The 12,144-nt window shown below is 35.0% G+C and overlaps 1 protein-coding gene across 1 annotated transcript in view; it reads right to left on the bottom strand.

The window, feature by feature from the left end:
* Positions 1-12,144, bottom strand: part of LOC149959047 (uncharacterized) — a 59,966-nt gene that overhangs the window by 34,948 nt on the left and 12,874 nt on the right. Inside the window, exons 7-18 of the mRNA XM_090166404.1 lie at positions 10,376-10,428; positions 10,254-10,303; positions 9,808-9,911; positions 8,085-8,238; positions 7,425-7,590; positions 6,379-6,488; positions 5,594-5,632; positions 4,825-4,940; positions 4,109-4,179; positions 3,973-4,037; positions 2,477-2,624; positions 1,396-1,519 (exon numbers count right to left, since the gene is read on the bottom strand). Coding sequence (XP_090022530.1) covers positions 1,396-1,519; positions 2,477-2,624; positions 3,973-4,037; positions 4,109-4,179; positions 4,825-4,940; positions 5,594-5,632; positions 6,379-6,488; positions 7,425-7,590; positions 8,085-8,238; positions 9,808-9,911; positions 10,254-10,303; positions 10,376-10,428 — 1,200 coding nt within the window. The remainder of the gene's footprint in view (positions 1-1,395; positions 1,520-2,476; positions 2,625-3,972; positions 4,038-4,108; positions 4,180-4,824; positions 4,941-5,593; positions 5,633-6,378; positions 6,489-7,424; positions 7,591-8,084; positions 8,239-9,807; positions 9,912-10,253; positions 10,304-10,375; positions 10,429-12,144) is intronic.

The following is a 12,144-nucleotide window of genomic DNA, read 5'->3' as shown; positions in this document are numbered from 1 at the left end:
CTTGCAGACCATAGAATATGCAGACGACGTTTTTTTTCCGCAGCTCCTTTTTTTCTCTTTGCTAGATGGCGCCCTAATCTACCCATCATGCACTCGCGTTTTTTCTTCGTGTCGGGATGGCTGAAATTTATTAAGATCGCTATTTCTACCCTCCCCCTGAGTGTCTAAGGAAATGCCTCCCAAAAAAAAGTCGTCGCTGATAATTTCGGTTCATGTATTTCTGATATTAGGTATATCCGCTATATACAAGATACTACACTTTGATCTTAGCCAAATTGTTAGTTCATTAGGCATACACACGAAAAAAGATTAAATTATTATAAAGAAACTTCTTCTATAGACACTAGGCCGTATAATAAAAGGCAAATTATTATGTAATCAACGTGTAATTGGATAATATTGTCATTAACCAGTTGGTTATATTGAGTACATTGCCATGCGTGGAGACAGTTATTGCAGCGTTCTACTTCCGTCAAGAATGTGTCGAAATTTCATCACCAGAGTTTCCTCCTTGATTATATAAATATATATATATATATATCTCTAGATAATACAGATTAACCAAGCTATTCTTAACGGGATCCATCACAGGTATGAGGGGTAGGAATGAAAACGGTCCGTTTTTTGGTTAGTTTGATCACCCAAAAATTCGCAGTAGAAATTTGGCGCTGGTAGTCTTTAAGTGCTTGGGCATAGCGGCTGCTTTACAAACTTCATTTTTTGGCTCCATTCACCAACGAAAGTAGTGCAAATTAACTTCTCTCATTTCCACCGATCATCCCTGTGATGTAACCCTTAAAATTAATCTCTGCCGCTAGCCTCACGCACTTGGTCCTATATCCAGTCTCCCTTAAAAATTTCGCAATCATTATACCCCAACAGAATATTTATCTTTGTTTTATTACATTTCTTTTGTATAAAGGATCCGATTGGTCGGCAAGCTCGGAAACTTCACTTTCCTCGGTCATTTACGCGACTAAAGAATGCATGGATTTTGCGCATTTATACAAGATAAATTTGGCAAATATGGTTCTGCTTTAATATAAAGGGATAGTCTATGGCAGAAGATAATTTACCCCCCTGCATGGACACTTGCGTTGCCCTTTAAAGGTAAGTGATAAAATGTTTAGAAGACTGGAAAAAATAGTCGTAACAGCGACTGCGCACGAAGAAATCTCAATGAGCAGCCATGTTTAAAAAACCATAGACGTTAATCCTTGGTTTGAATACCTTTGCACATGCGCAGAATGAGTTACTCATTTACCTGTCAGGAGAGGGTTCGGAAGAAATGGGTTTTACGTTTTATTGTAGCCGAAACATCCCTGTCTTAATTAGTCCAAGGACTTATAGCAGAGACGTCGATTGGCAGAAACAATTTAAATGAAATATAATTACCATCGGAAAAGGCGACTATCCTAGTGGATTTCCTGCCAATTTCAACTGTAGAATTGATTATGTTTCCATTAACATCTCGTTTCATTAATATCGTGTCTGGCTCTGCAGCGGCGGACACCACGCTCTGGAACGCAAATTGAACCACTTTTAATATAAGGATATATTATTGGGTTCCAAAGTCTCCAGTAATACCATCTTGTAAGTTGGTAAACCGGTCTACCTTTGGAAATTCTATAATTTTATAATTTAAAATTCGTTTTTGACTTGAAGATTTATTTGGTCCAATTTCGCGTTTTTATTTCATTTAAATTGCTTTAGGGCTTAGCTTTATCGCCTTTTCATTGTGGATTTTTACCTACTCGCGTGTTTTATCATTCAAACTAAGAATTATGTAGAGCGACGCACGATTGAAATTTGTCTACACGGGCCCAGTGCCAGTGATTTTAATGTTCCCCGTACATACTTTACACATACTTTTATTATAATAAAGGGGTGAATCCCTCTAAAACTCTCTTTAAATAAGTTTATACCGTTAATCTGCTTAAATAACCAAAAAACTATAATAATATTAATCGGATATGTTTATATCATGCATCGCAACCGGCTTTTAACAGAGATACAGGATACTTAATCCGCGTGGAAGCTTCTCCATACTGCTTCCAGTTTCTCTATTTGTGTGAAGCTTAATATGTTACCACTAGTCATCACGTGGATTCCAAGCTTGATACCACAGTTGACATAATCGACAGTTTAAGACACCCCCGAAAACGTGTTGGGGAACTTGTAGCTGAGTGTAGCTTGTTCACAATAAAGCTACCACTAACTTCTATAAGTTCCCCCGTTCACGTTTTTGAGAGGTGACTTAACCCGTCTATTAAACTAATTGAACTCTACTTAAACAGTTTTGATTGATATTATTGAACAAAACGGGCTCATCCATTTCACTAGTTGATTATGTATAGTGCATTGTTAGTAATGCTTGTAAGTTACTTTTCAGATTGTTTTTAATCAAGCAACGAATAAAATCTAGTGAGAAATTGTAGGCTTTCTTATATTATTCGGGGTGTGAATTCACACTTACTTCTCCGAGCCCATAATTAGCAGTGATCATGATGTTCTGCGGGCTACCTGTCAGTGGATCGCAAGTGAACATAACCCCCGCACGCTCTGCTGGTATCATCTCTTGTACAACCACCGCCATTGGAGAATTTAACTCTTGACCATTTTGTCTTACAAATGGAAATAGACCATTAAATAATGATAGAGTATATTTCACACTTAAATAAAGGCTATAAAATTTAACTTTTACCAGAAGCGAAAATCATTCACATAGTCGCCTTAAAATATTTTGCGTTTTATATGCCAGTTCAGACTAAAAACTCAGTTAAATGTGTAATAAATCGTTTATGGGTTAAATCGTATTTTTTTGTGTCTTCGAAAACATGTTTTTACTTGAATCCCAGGATTAGGATGGTCGAATGAGTTTCCAAAAGACCCAAAATACAATTCAGAATAAGATCCATTGTGCTTTTAGTTAGATTGGAGTGTTTTTTTTTCTGTGACGAACAGCGAAACCCTAATTTAGGCCTTTGAAGATTTTTCTTAAATTTATCTAAATTTGTCTTTGGCGCTATTTGTAAGAAGAGACTAAACGTAGCAACGGTTCCCAATTTCCTTTGCTGTGGATTACGTCATCTTGTTTATGATTTCTTGCGCGATGATTTTCGACCAATGAAAATTCGTTTAGTCAAGCGTGATTTCAAACCATTAGATTATTTTATCATAAAATCTAGGTTACAAAGAAAATGCAATCATTTCTAAATTTATATTTCGCAATCATACTAAAAATATACATCAAAGCTCCCTAATTCAATTGATCAGTAATTAAACTTTCAATCTCAAACTAATCTAGCGATAGTTATTAGTTATCGAGTACAAATTAATTCAATATACACATAAACCGAGGGGTAACCATTTTGTACACCGATTGTAGGTATATAAAACTTAGCACAGGCATTGGCAGTGCTCGATATGTAATAACAAGAACCCCTAGACGTACCAAGAACATAGGATAAGAAATTTCGCTGGATCGCCTCCTAATCGATTTTTTTAAAGAGGCGGAGCTATTGAGTCTTCTTCCACTATTGTTACTTCTAAGAAAATTACATACTATTTTTAAGTTGGTTTCAAGTTGGCTTTAAGTTGTCGTTATTAAGTTTCAAGTTGGCTCTAAGTTGGCTTTAAGTGTCCTCCATTAAGCGAAATTAGCGTTGGTTTTAATGGTTTTTAAGTAGGTTTTTAGTTAGTTTAAGTAGTTCTTAAACCGCTTATTTTTTGGTTACTTAAGTTACTACAGGCGGAAAATATAAAAAGGCGAGGCTTATTTTGAAAATAAAGATTAGGAGGCTCCACGACGGGCTAAGGCTATGATTACGTGTTCTTAGTACGTCTATGGGTTCTTGGTAATAAGTTACATAATTACTTTACTACAGTTAAAGCTACAGTGAGTGATCAGCCTCTCACGCAAAAAATGGGAGCTATAACAATTTCGAGTCTAGTAACGGTTGGGCAAATTACCTTTTATATTGAATTGCCGTATAAGAAAATTGAGATGCCCAGCATTTAGCCACGTGTTTCATAACCTGAAACGAAATATTAACATATCATCCAATATGAGCAAACAATAGTGTGAGATTCTTCAGTCAGACATTACCTGTTCTTGTCCATTAATGCCGAGATAGGTGTCCATTTGACCAGCGGCAGACATTTCATCCGAATCTTCACCTGTTAAATAAGTTTATACCGTTAATCTGCTTAAATAACCAAAAAACTATAATAATATTAATCGGATATGTTTATATCATGCATCGCAACCGGCTTTTAACAGAGATACAGGATACTTAATCCGCGTGGAAGCTTCTCCATACTGCTTCCAGTTTCTCTATTTGTGTGAAGCTTAATATGTTACCACTAGTCATCACGTGGATTCCAAGCTTGATACCACAGTTGACATAATCGACAGTTTAAGACACCCCCGAAAACGTGTTGGGGAACTTGTAGCTGAGTGTAGCTTGTTCACAATAAAGCTACCACTAACTTCTATAAGTTCCCCCGTTCACGTTTTTGAGAGGTGACTTAACCCGTCTATTAAACTAATTGAACTCTACTTAAACAGTTTTGATTGATATTATTGAACAAAACGGGCTCATCCATTTCACTAGTTGATTATGTATAGTGCATTGTTAGGGGAAAATTCATGAATAGGCAAACCAAACATGGATGCCAAATTTCTTGGGGCGTCCGAAAGCTCAGTAACAGCAAATATTTACAATTATCAAGTTCCAAATTACACGGAACTATGGAACAACCCCGATCAGGATCGTTCCCTTCCCCATTGTCTGACATTATTGATCCAAGACAATAACTTACCAGATGCTGAAGATCGAACGGCAAAAAGGGTTGACGTAGGATAGTCTTTTAGTGTCGTTTCAATTTGAGCTTTTAACTCCTGTGGCAATTCAATTTGGGATATTTCTTTTACTGCTCTATAAAGAATTTTATCTTAAAATTATTATGATAAAAACGACGAATTAAATCAGTTGTATATGTTTATTATTGGCGAGAAACTTTGTAATGGTTTTCATAGATCTCTGACAATTTGGAGCATTGTGAACTAAGTCGTGTGATTTTGACTCACATCTCCAAATATGTTTTTGCTAGACAATCATAATTTTTTTGTGCTTTCAGCGCGGCTCTAGATATATATATAATGATTCAAATTACAAGTTTCAAGTGTAGCCACCAAGTGGCCGTTTTATCCCCCAAAATTTTATTTATTTTCATTTAAATAGTATTAATTTCATTCTATATTTCAATTAATATTAATTTCATTCTCAAATTACACTTTATCGAACCAGGGCCCCATATTCCTAGAACAGTGTGTGATGACACGCGCTTTGTACCCTGGGAGCCAGTTTGTAGATATTATTATTGTTATTAATAAAATAAAATTGGGGTCCTCTATGATAAGCCGGACTGAAAAAGAGTGAATTAAAGGGTATTTTATTGATTGAATTTCATTAATTTTCCGTGCTAATCTCTACAATTTGATTGGCCGGATATTCCATCACGCGGAGAGGCAGAATTTTTCAAATGATTCTGTGACCCTTTAAAGAGTGACCACATAAAATATACTTACTTTTCGCAAGCGAACTTCAATTGAGCGACATCTTTACTTCTGTCAATAAAATTTTAAATATTAAAGAGTTACTTTTTGGTTTTAAAATTAGAAACTCCTTTAGTTAACACATTTAAACATAACGCAGGTGAGGCATTTATTTGGGATCGAAATTTTTTTTGCTAGGACCAAAACCTGAAAATTTTAATTGCTGAATCATTAATTTAAAAGGAATTAAAATAATTTCTATGATTACTAGAGCCCTCTATGGCACTGAGTGAAAACGATGGTGACCCGTGTCAGCCATAGATCAAGTAGAACGGCTGCAGCCAATGTGAAAGTTGGGGCACAAAATCGAGGAGGTGAAACGAGAGAAGGAGATAGAAAATAATATGTGCAGCCAATTTTCCGCAATTATGCCTAGTTTCCACTATACTAGCGCAAAATATATTATTACACTAGATAAAGCAGGGACCGCTACACCATGCGTGCCACGAAAATTCTTTTTCGATCTCGTAAGTTTTTAGCCTAATATGGGAAATATCTAGCGTCGCTACTGGTACAGAAACGCCAATTACTCATTGAGACTGAATGATCATCAAAATCATCCGAAAAGACGTTTTCCAATATCCTCTTGCATATAGAACGTCTCTTGAACATTTTGATTCAGTGGCAAGTCAAGCTTCTCACTTAGTCGCTCTAATGAAGTATCACCGTAATCTACTTGAGTACATGGTTCAAGTTCATCCGAAATTTCAATATCTAAAGCAAACTATTATCTTTGTAAACTCCCCGGATTTAGATACCTTAAAGCTTGTTGGAGTCCAGCGTTACATAAAATTTGGTTGATATCGCCTTGGTTGACAAATTTTGAGTACGAGTGCGTAGTGACAACGAAACCATTTGGTACTGTAAACTGGAATCAAAATATTTGGGAAAGGTTTAATAAAATAATCTAATTATCATTGATAAGTATAATTTTGATTCAATCCACATTAATTTAATTCTACAGCGCATACCCTAAAGCCACGCAATGCAAAACGCGAGAACTAAATCACTATAAGACTCTGAGGCAAACGTCATAACAAGGGAAAATTCAACACGAAAGGTAAGCTTTTACGAAAAGACTAAATAGGTTTTAAATTAACTACTTTCAAAGATAAATTTAAAAAAATTGTAACGATTAAATAAATGGTTATATCAAAATGTATTTATATATTCTTTGGGAGAATGACAATGTTGAGCGGGTATCATGGTCAATCGCGTCAGTTTGAGGGAATCAATATAATACCAGACCAATTTGATTTTTAGAGAGGAGCTGAGTAGAGCTCACGTAACGGATAAATTAACCGTCAAAATTTCAATAAATCATAAAAAATTCGATTAACTGTTTATTTAAGGATATTATTTACGATTATTATACGATTTAATATGCAACAAATAATTTTTTATTCTGGTAATTTTCGGATATGGATATAAAAGAAGCATTGGCACCACTCTCCTACGCATTGTAACCCGGCCACCTGAATTAATGGCTTCAACAGTCGCTTGATGACTTATTCCTAAGGTTGTGCCTTGGGTATTAGCCTAGCTGATTATTTATTTGTTATTATTTATGAGGTGGATTCTGAGCAACGCTATAAATCGGTTCAACATAGTAGCTAAATATAAGTAAATACATTATTGGCTATGACTAAATATCGCCATGACACGGTTGGCTTTTCATCGATGGAAGCATATAAGCCTGTTAAGTGTAGTTTGTAGGAATTGAAAATCTTCGCCTTGAGTCAACATCTCTAATCGACCTCAATGACGTTCTACATAATCGTAAAATGCAACAGAAGTGGCTTACACTGTTTCCCGCAGCTTTGGAAATGTCCATGAGCTGTGCCAAAGAAGCGCCCTTTCCCCCAGTAGATTCCACAACTTTGCAGCGCTCATCCGAGATATCTAGAAGCAGCTCACTTATCGTTCCATCTACTTTCTTATATTTCTCCAAAGATTCGAGCTCCTGTGAACTGTTAAAACGTATTTATCAAATCAATTAGCTAAAATACAACGTAACATATGTAACATAATACATTACACAATTTAGTATAACATATACCATGGCCAAGACTTAAATGGTTTTTTGAAAGTTCAATATGCTGAATGATGTAATTAAAAACAGAAGATAAAGTGCCGTGTGCTTCGAAACAGGTCAGACTGAATCATTGTAAATATCATTGATTTTATTTAAATATAAAAATTTAACAAAGTTTTTTCTGTTTTATAATATATACATACAACATAACATACGTGTTACATAAGATAAAACCGAATTATCTGACATTGGCCGAAGGTAGTGTCTTAGGTAATAATAATAGTAATTAATATTATTATAACATAATATAAGATAATAACAAACCATAAACAAATAATTACATTTTGAGGGCCCTTAAAAACAAGCATGTACTATTATGGATTTGTGTCTAGTTTATTTTCTAACGGAACACTTGTTAATAATACTTACATGGATGTGCAAATAACCATCGAGAAGCCTTCGTCTTCTTTCGTTGTAGCTTTCCCGAAGCGGACGAGTTTATCATTTCTCCGTTGAAGACTGTCACATGTTATTTTCATCACTTCGTTCTCGTGATCCATACTAAATTGAAACTCGTGTTTACCTGAAATTTTTATTATACAGGGTGTTTCAGAAGCGTATGCAAAATATTTAAGGAGTTGTAGGGGGTGAGTTGAGAAGTATGCCTGTTTTTCTCCCATTTTCCTACGACGAGTTAAAAGAGCGCCGAGTGAGCTTCAAAGAGTGGCCTACTAGCCCCTGGAAGTAGGCTTCAACAAGTGTAAAACCAAGCAGCAGAGACTCTAAATGCTGTTTAAGTTTACTTTTTTACGCTGGTTACCTCGATTTGTTTACAAAGTTCTTTTTTACTTATCACACCAACCCAAAACCTGATTGCTTGGTTTTGCGCTTTTTATTAAACTAAATATTTTGAAACTTTGCAAGCATTCTTAACAGATGTGCTTGAACAGAGATCTTAAACCTGAGCGCTCGCAAAATTTAAAAATATTTATTTAAATAAATAATTTTACCATGAACTCGTTTAATTTTACCATGAAGTAGTTTAACTTTACTATTTTATTATTGAAAACCGGGAGTAACAAAATGTAATTAAACATTGTTACTTTGAATCCACTGGGAATCGGAACATAAAAAGACACTAAGAACTAGAAAAAAACTATTGTAAATGTGGCGTAATGTACAGAGTTCCTTTAATTAAGAATAGGTACTGCTGTCCTAGAAAGTAAACCAGTATTATAACCTCATTTTCAAGCAGCTTAGTGCTAATTGTGTAGAAAATATCTATTTGTACCGAAAATTATAACTCTTGCGATGGAACGGATTTTAAGCCGTTTTAGCCACTACTAGCGAGCATGAAAATGTGATTTTGGAAAATTTTAATCTAAACAGAAATGAGAAAATGTCAAGTGGGTTTCTTTCATCTCACGTTTTTGCTTAATCTGCTGTTTTCGTGGAAATATTTTGAATGGATTGATGGTATTTTGTTTATTTTAGGTGAAATAAAATGGAGGAGTTACTAGAAGACGACTTTATTATTATCTACCGCGACACTTTTGGCAGTTTAGTAAGTTTACGATACAAGTGACATGACGTCGAGCGTAAAATCGAAGATAAAGGGGAAAATATCAAAGTCATTCTGATCAGCGCGAAAAGCAATTTTGTGCTTAAGCATCGAAAATTCGGTAAGTTGTCTAAGTTTTCAATACCACATAAATAAAATAGTTGGAAGGACAAGTGAAAAAAAAACAACAACGAATCCGTCTCAAGCTTGGGACGCGTTTCTACTTATAAAAATCAACCATGAAAACGAGACTTTAAAGCGGTTTCCACTAGCGACCAAAATGAGATGTTCTCGAGGGCTCTGACATTCGTGATATCAACTTGAAAATGACGAAATATCGGCGAAAATTAGTTCCCAAATCTCGAAATCAGTTTAAAAAACCAGAAATCAACAAGAAAATTGTGCTCTGAAATATCAAAATCAGTTTCTGATTTCTGAAATCACTTTGAGATTCAAAATCCCGTACATAAATCTGGAAAATGTCGAGCCCTTTGCGTGTTCTTCATTACTAGTATACATTTTTTACTCGTGCCCAATGGGATATTTTCCCGGGTGTTATGATAAATGTACCATTTCGTTACTTTAAATTACCTTTTGAAAATGATATTTCCACTTTTGAATCTACGTCGTCTAAAACAATCGTCTCGATGCTCCCTCCCATTGAGTTGGAATGAACTATGAATCCATGCGCAAACCTGAAAAAATATTAATTAAAATAAAAATAAAAATGAAGTATTTGAACCAAAATATGGTTATATTTGAAACAAAGTTTCTAAGCCTAAATTTAATTGTTCAATAACAATGCTATGAAAATTTCAAGATCGTCAACTAAAAATATTTTGAATTATTGGTGAATAATAAGAAAATTTGCTAAAATCTGGTCTTATTATCAAATCCTATTAAAAACTTTATCGGGAATCGCGCCACAACAGGCATAAATTATGCTATACCGATATCTTAGAACATTTAATGTGATTTTGCACTTTGTTTCACAGATTTTGTTAAAGAAGAATATTTTCTGTATACAAATACAATACTTTTTACTGTCATTGTAGTGGATTTCCGTTATGTGAAAATATTCCCCATCCTAAAGAGTAATAAGAAACAAAACTTAGCGTTACAGACTGTTTTGTTAAAAATTCATTTAAAAACAACTTACAGACATATAGGTGAAATATTCATTAGTTTTCGAAATAGATGTACTGCTAGATTCTAAATTAAAATAACGGCGTTGTAAAGATTGGTCTTCAAAATTTGTGGGTAGCTAAGGTATTAAGAGAAAGTGGATTCCAACTAGGAGCAACAAACACAAGGAGAATGCAGCTAGCCTTTAATCACGCTAACGAAGGGTTGTGTACGAATTTCATTGGACGAGCGTCACGAGCCTTTACGCTGAACGTTTTACGGGCAGGGGGGAAGACAATTTCCGAATTTTCCCCTTCCGACGGCAGCAGGCGCTAAAGCGTCTAGCCAATGAAAAACGTACACAATAAAATCCACGACTTTTGACGGGTTGCGTTCTCCTTGTGTGGGGTGTTGTGTTTGTTGCTCCTAGATGCCAATTTATACGTGATATGTAAGTATATTTCTATATTTCTTATCTTTTTAAACACAAATAATTATTTTTTGTTGGTCTGTTGTAGTCGACACATACCAAAAGACGTCAATGAAAATAACGAACTTACTATATTTTCCCGGTTTCAATAATTAATGTTGTTTAATATACCGAAACAATAAGTCGTTGTTCTACATAACTGTCCGGGATAATTATTCGCTTACGGGCGTCAATAGAGAGTTTCTATGCCTAAACGCGAACGTCTACGTCTCTTCACGACGTATTGGTCAAAATTATGATCAGCAAAAATTGTTTCAAATTTTTTACGACTAGCGCCATCTATGTTTCAAATAGTATACTGATAAGGCCACGTTGCCACATGCTGCAACAACATCTTTCTAGACTTTGAAAAAATAGTGTGAAGGCCACGATACCATAGCACCCAATAAACCTTCATTTAGAAAAAAAAGTGACAAACAATATTTTGTTTGCTGCACGACCTAACTGCTTAAAAAAGGACCTCTGTTGTAAGTTTCATTCGCCGTCTGCTTTTTCAAATGTCGGATTCCTGTGTTCCCGACGTTCCCAACGTCAGTTAAATTTCTTGGATCTGACGTAGACGTTCGCGTTTACGCCTAAAAATGGGTTGCTGGAACTCTCGAATTCGGCCATAAATTACGAGCTTATAAAACTATTCATATTTTTGAAGGACCACACCGGCGTTTAAAAAATCTGGGTGAATCTTTAGTAACTCCTCCTCTTCCCTATCTTGAGATAGCATTTTCGGTCAATTACATTATTGAGTTTTCAGTTCTATTGCAAGAGCTCGTGTGGATAACTAGTACAATTAAAACGCTGATGTGGTCCTTTAATCTGCCATTAGATTGTAACAAGGGCCCATGACTGATATGTCTAGTTTTAACGGTTTGAGTGGGTGTGCAGTGTCCTCAACATAAAATACGTGATATATTTCATGTGCCTCAAACTATTTGAGAAAAACTGTAAAACGCAAAAGAAAAAAACTGATTTTGTAGAAAAAAAATTAAAGATATTCATTACAGGTTAAATAAATGCACCTTTAATTTTATCACTGGGAGAAATAATAGATAATGACCGAATATGCTATAGCTATATATATTGTACCCACTTATCGTATCATTTAATCGCCATGGTACTACATCGCTTAATGACCTGAGTAAAAGATTTATTTGCGTTCAGTAGAAGAAGAAACCGTTTTCTGAAAAATCCTTTGATCAACGTCACATTTTTGAATAAGTTCACACCCCATTCTCTTATCTGATCAGATCAAATGCGTTCGGCTCATCCGAATTCATTAATTTATCTGATTTTCAAGATAAAAAATCACACAAAGC

Source organism: Leiobunum rupestre, chromosome 2, assembly GCF_980474605.1.
Source record: "Leiobunum rupestre chromosome 2, qqLeiRupe1.1.hap1, whole genome shotgun sequence".
NCBI classification, from domain to species: domain Eukaryota; kingdom Metazoa; phylum Arthropoda; class Arachnida; order Opiliones; family Sclerosomatidae; genus Leiobunum; species Leiobunum rupestre.
The sequence above is the reverse complement of the archived record's forward strand: the minus strand, read 5'-3'. Positions and strand labels throughout refer to the sequence as shown.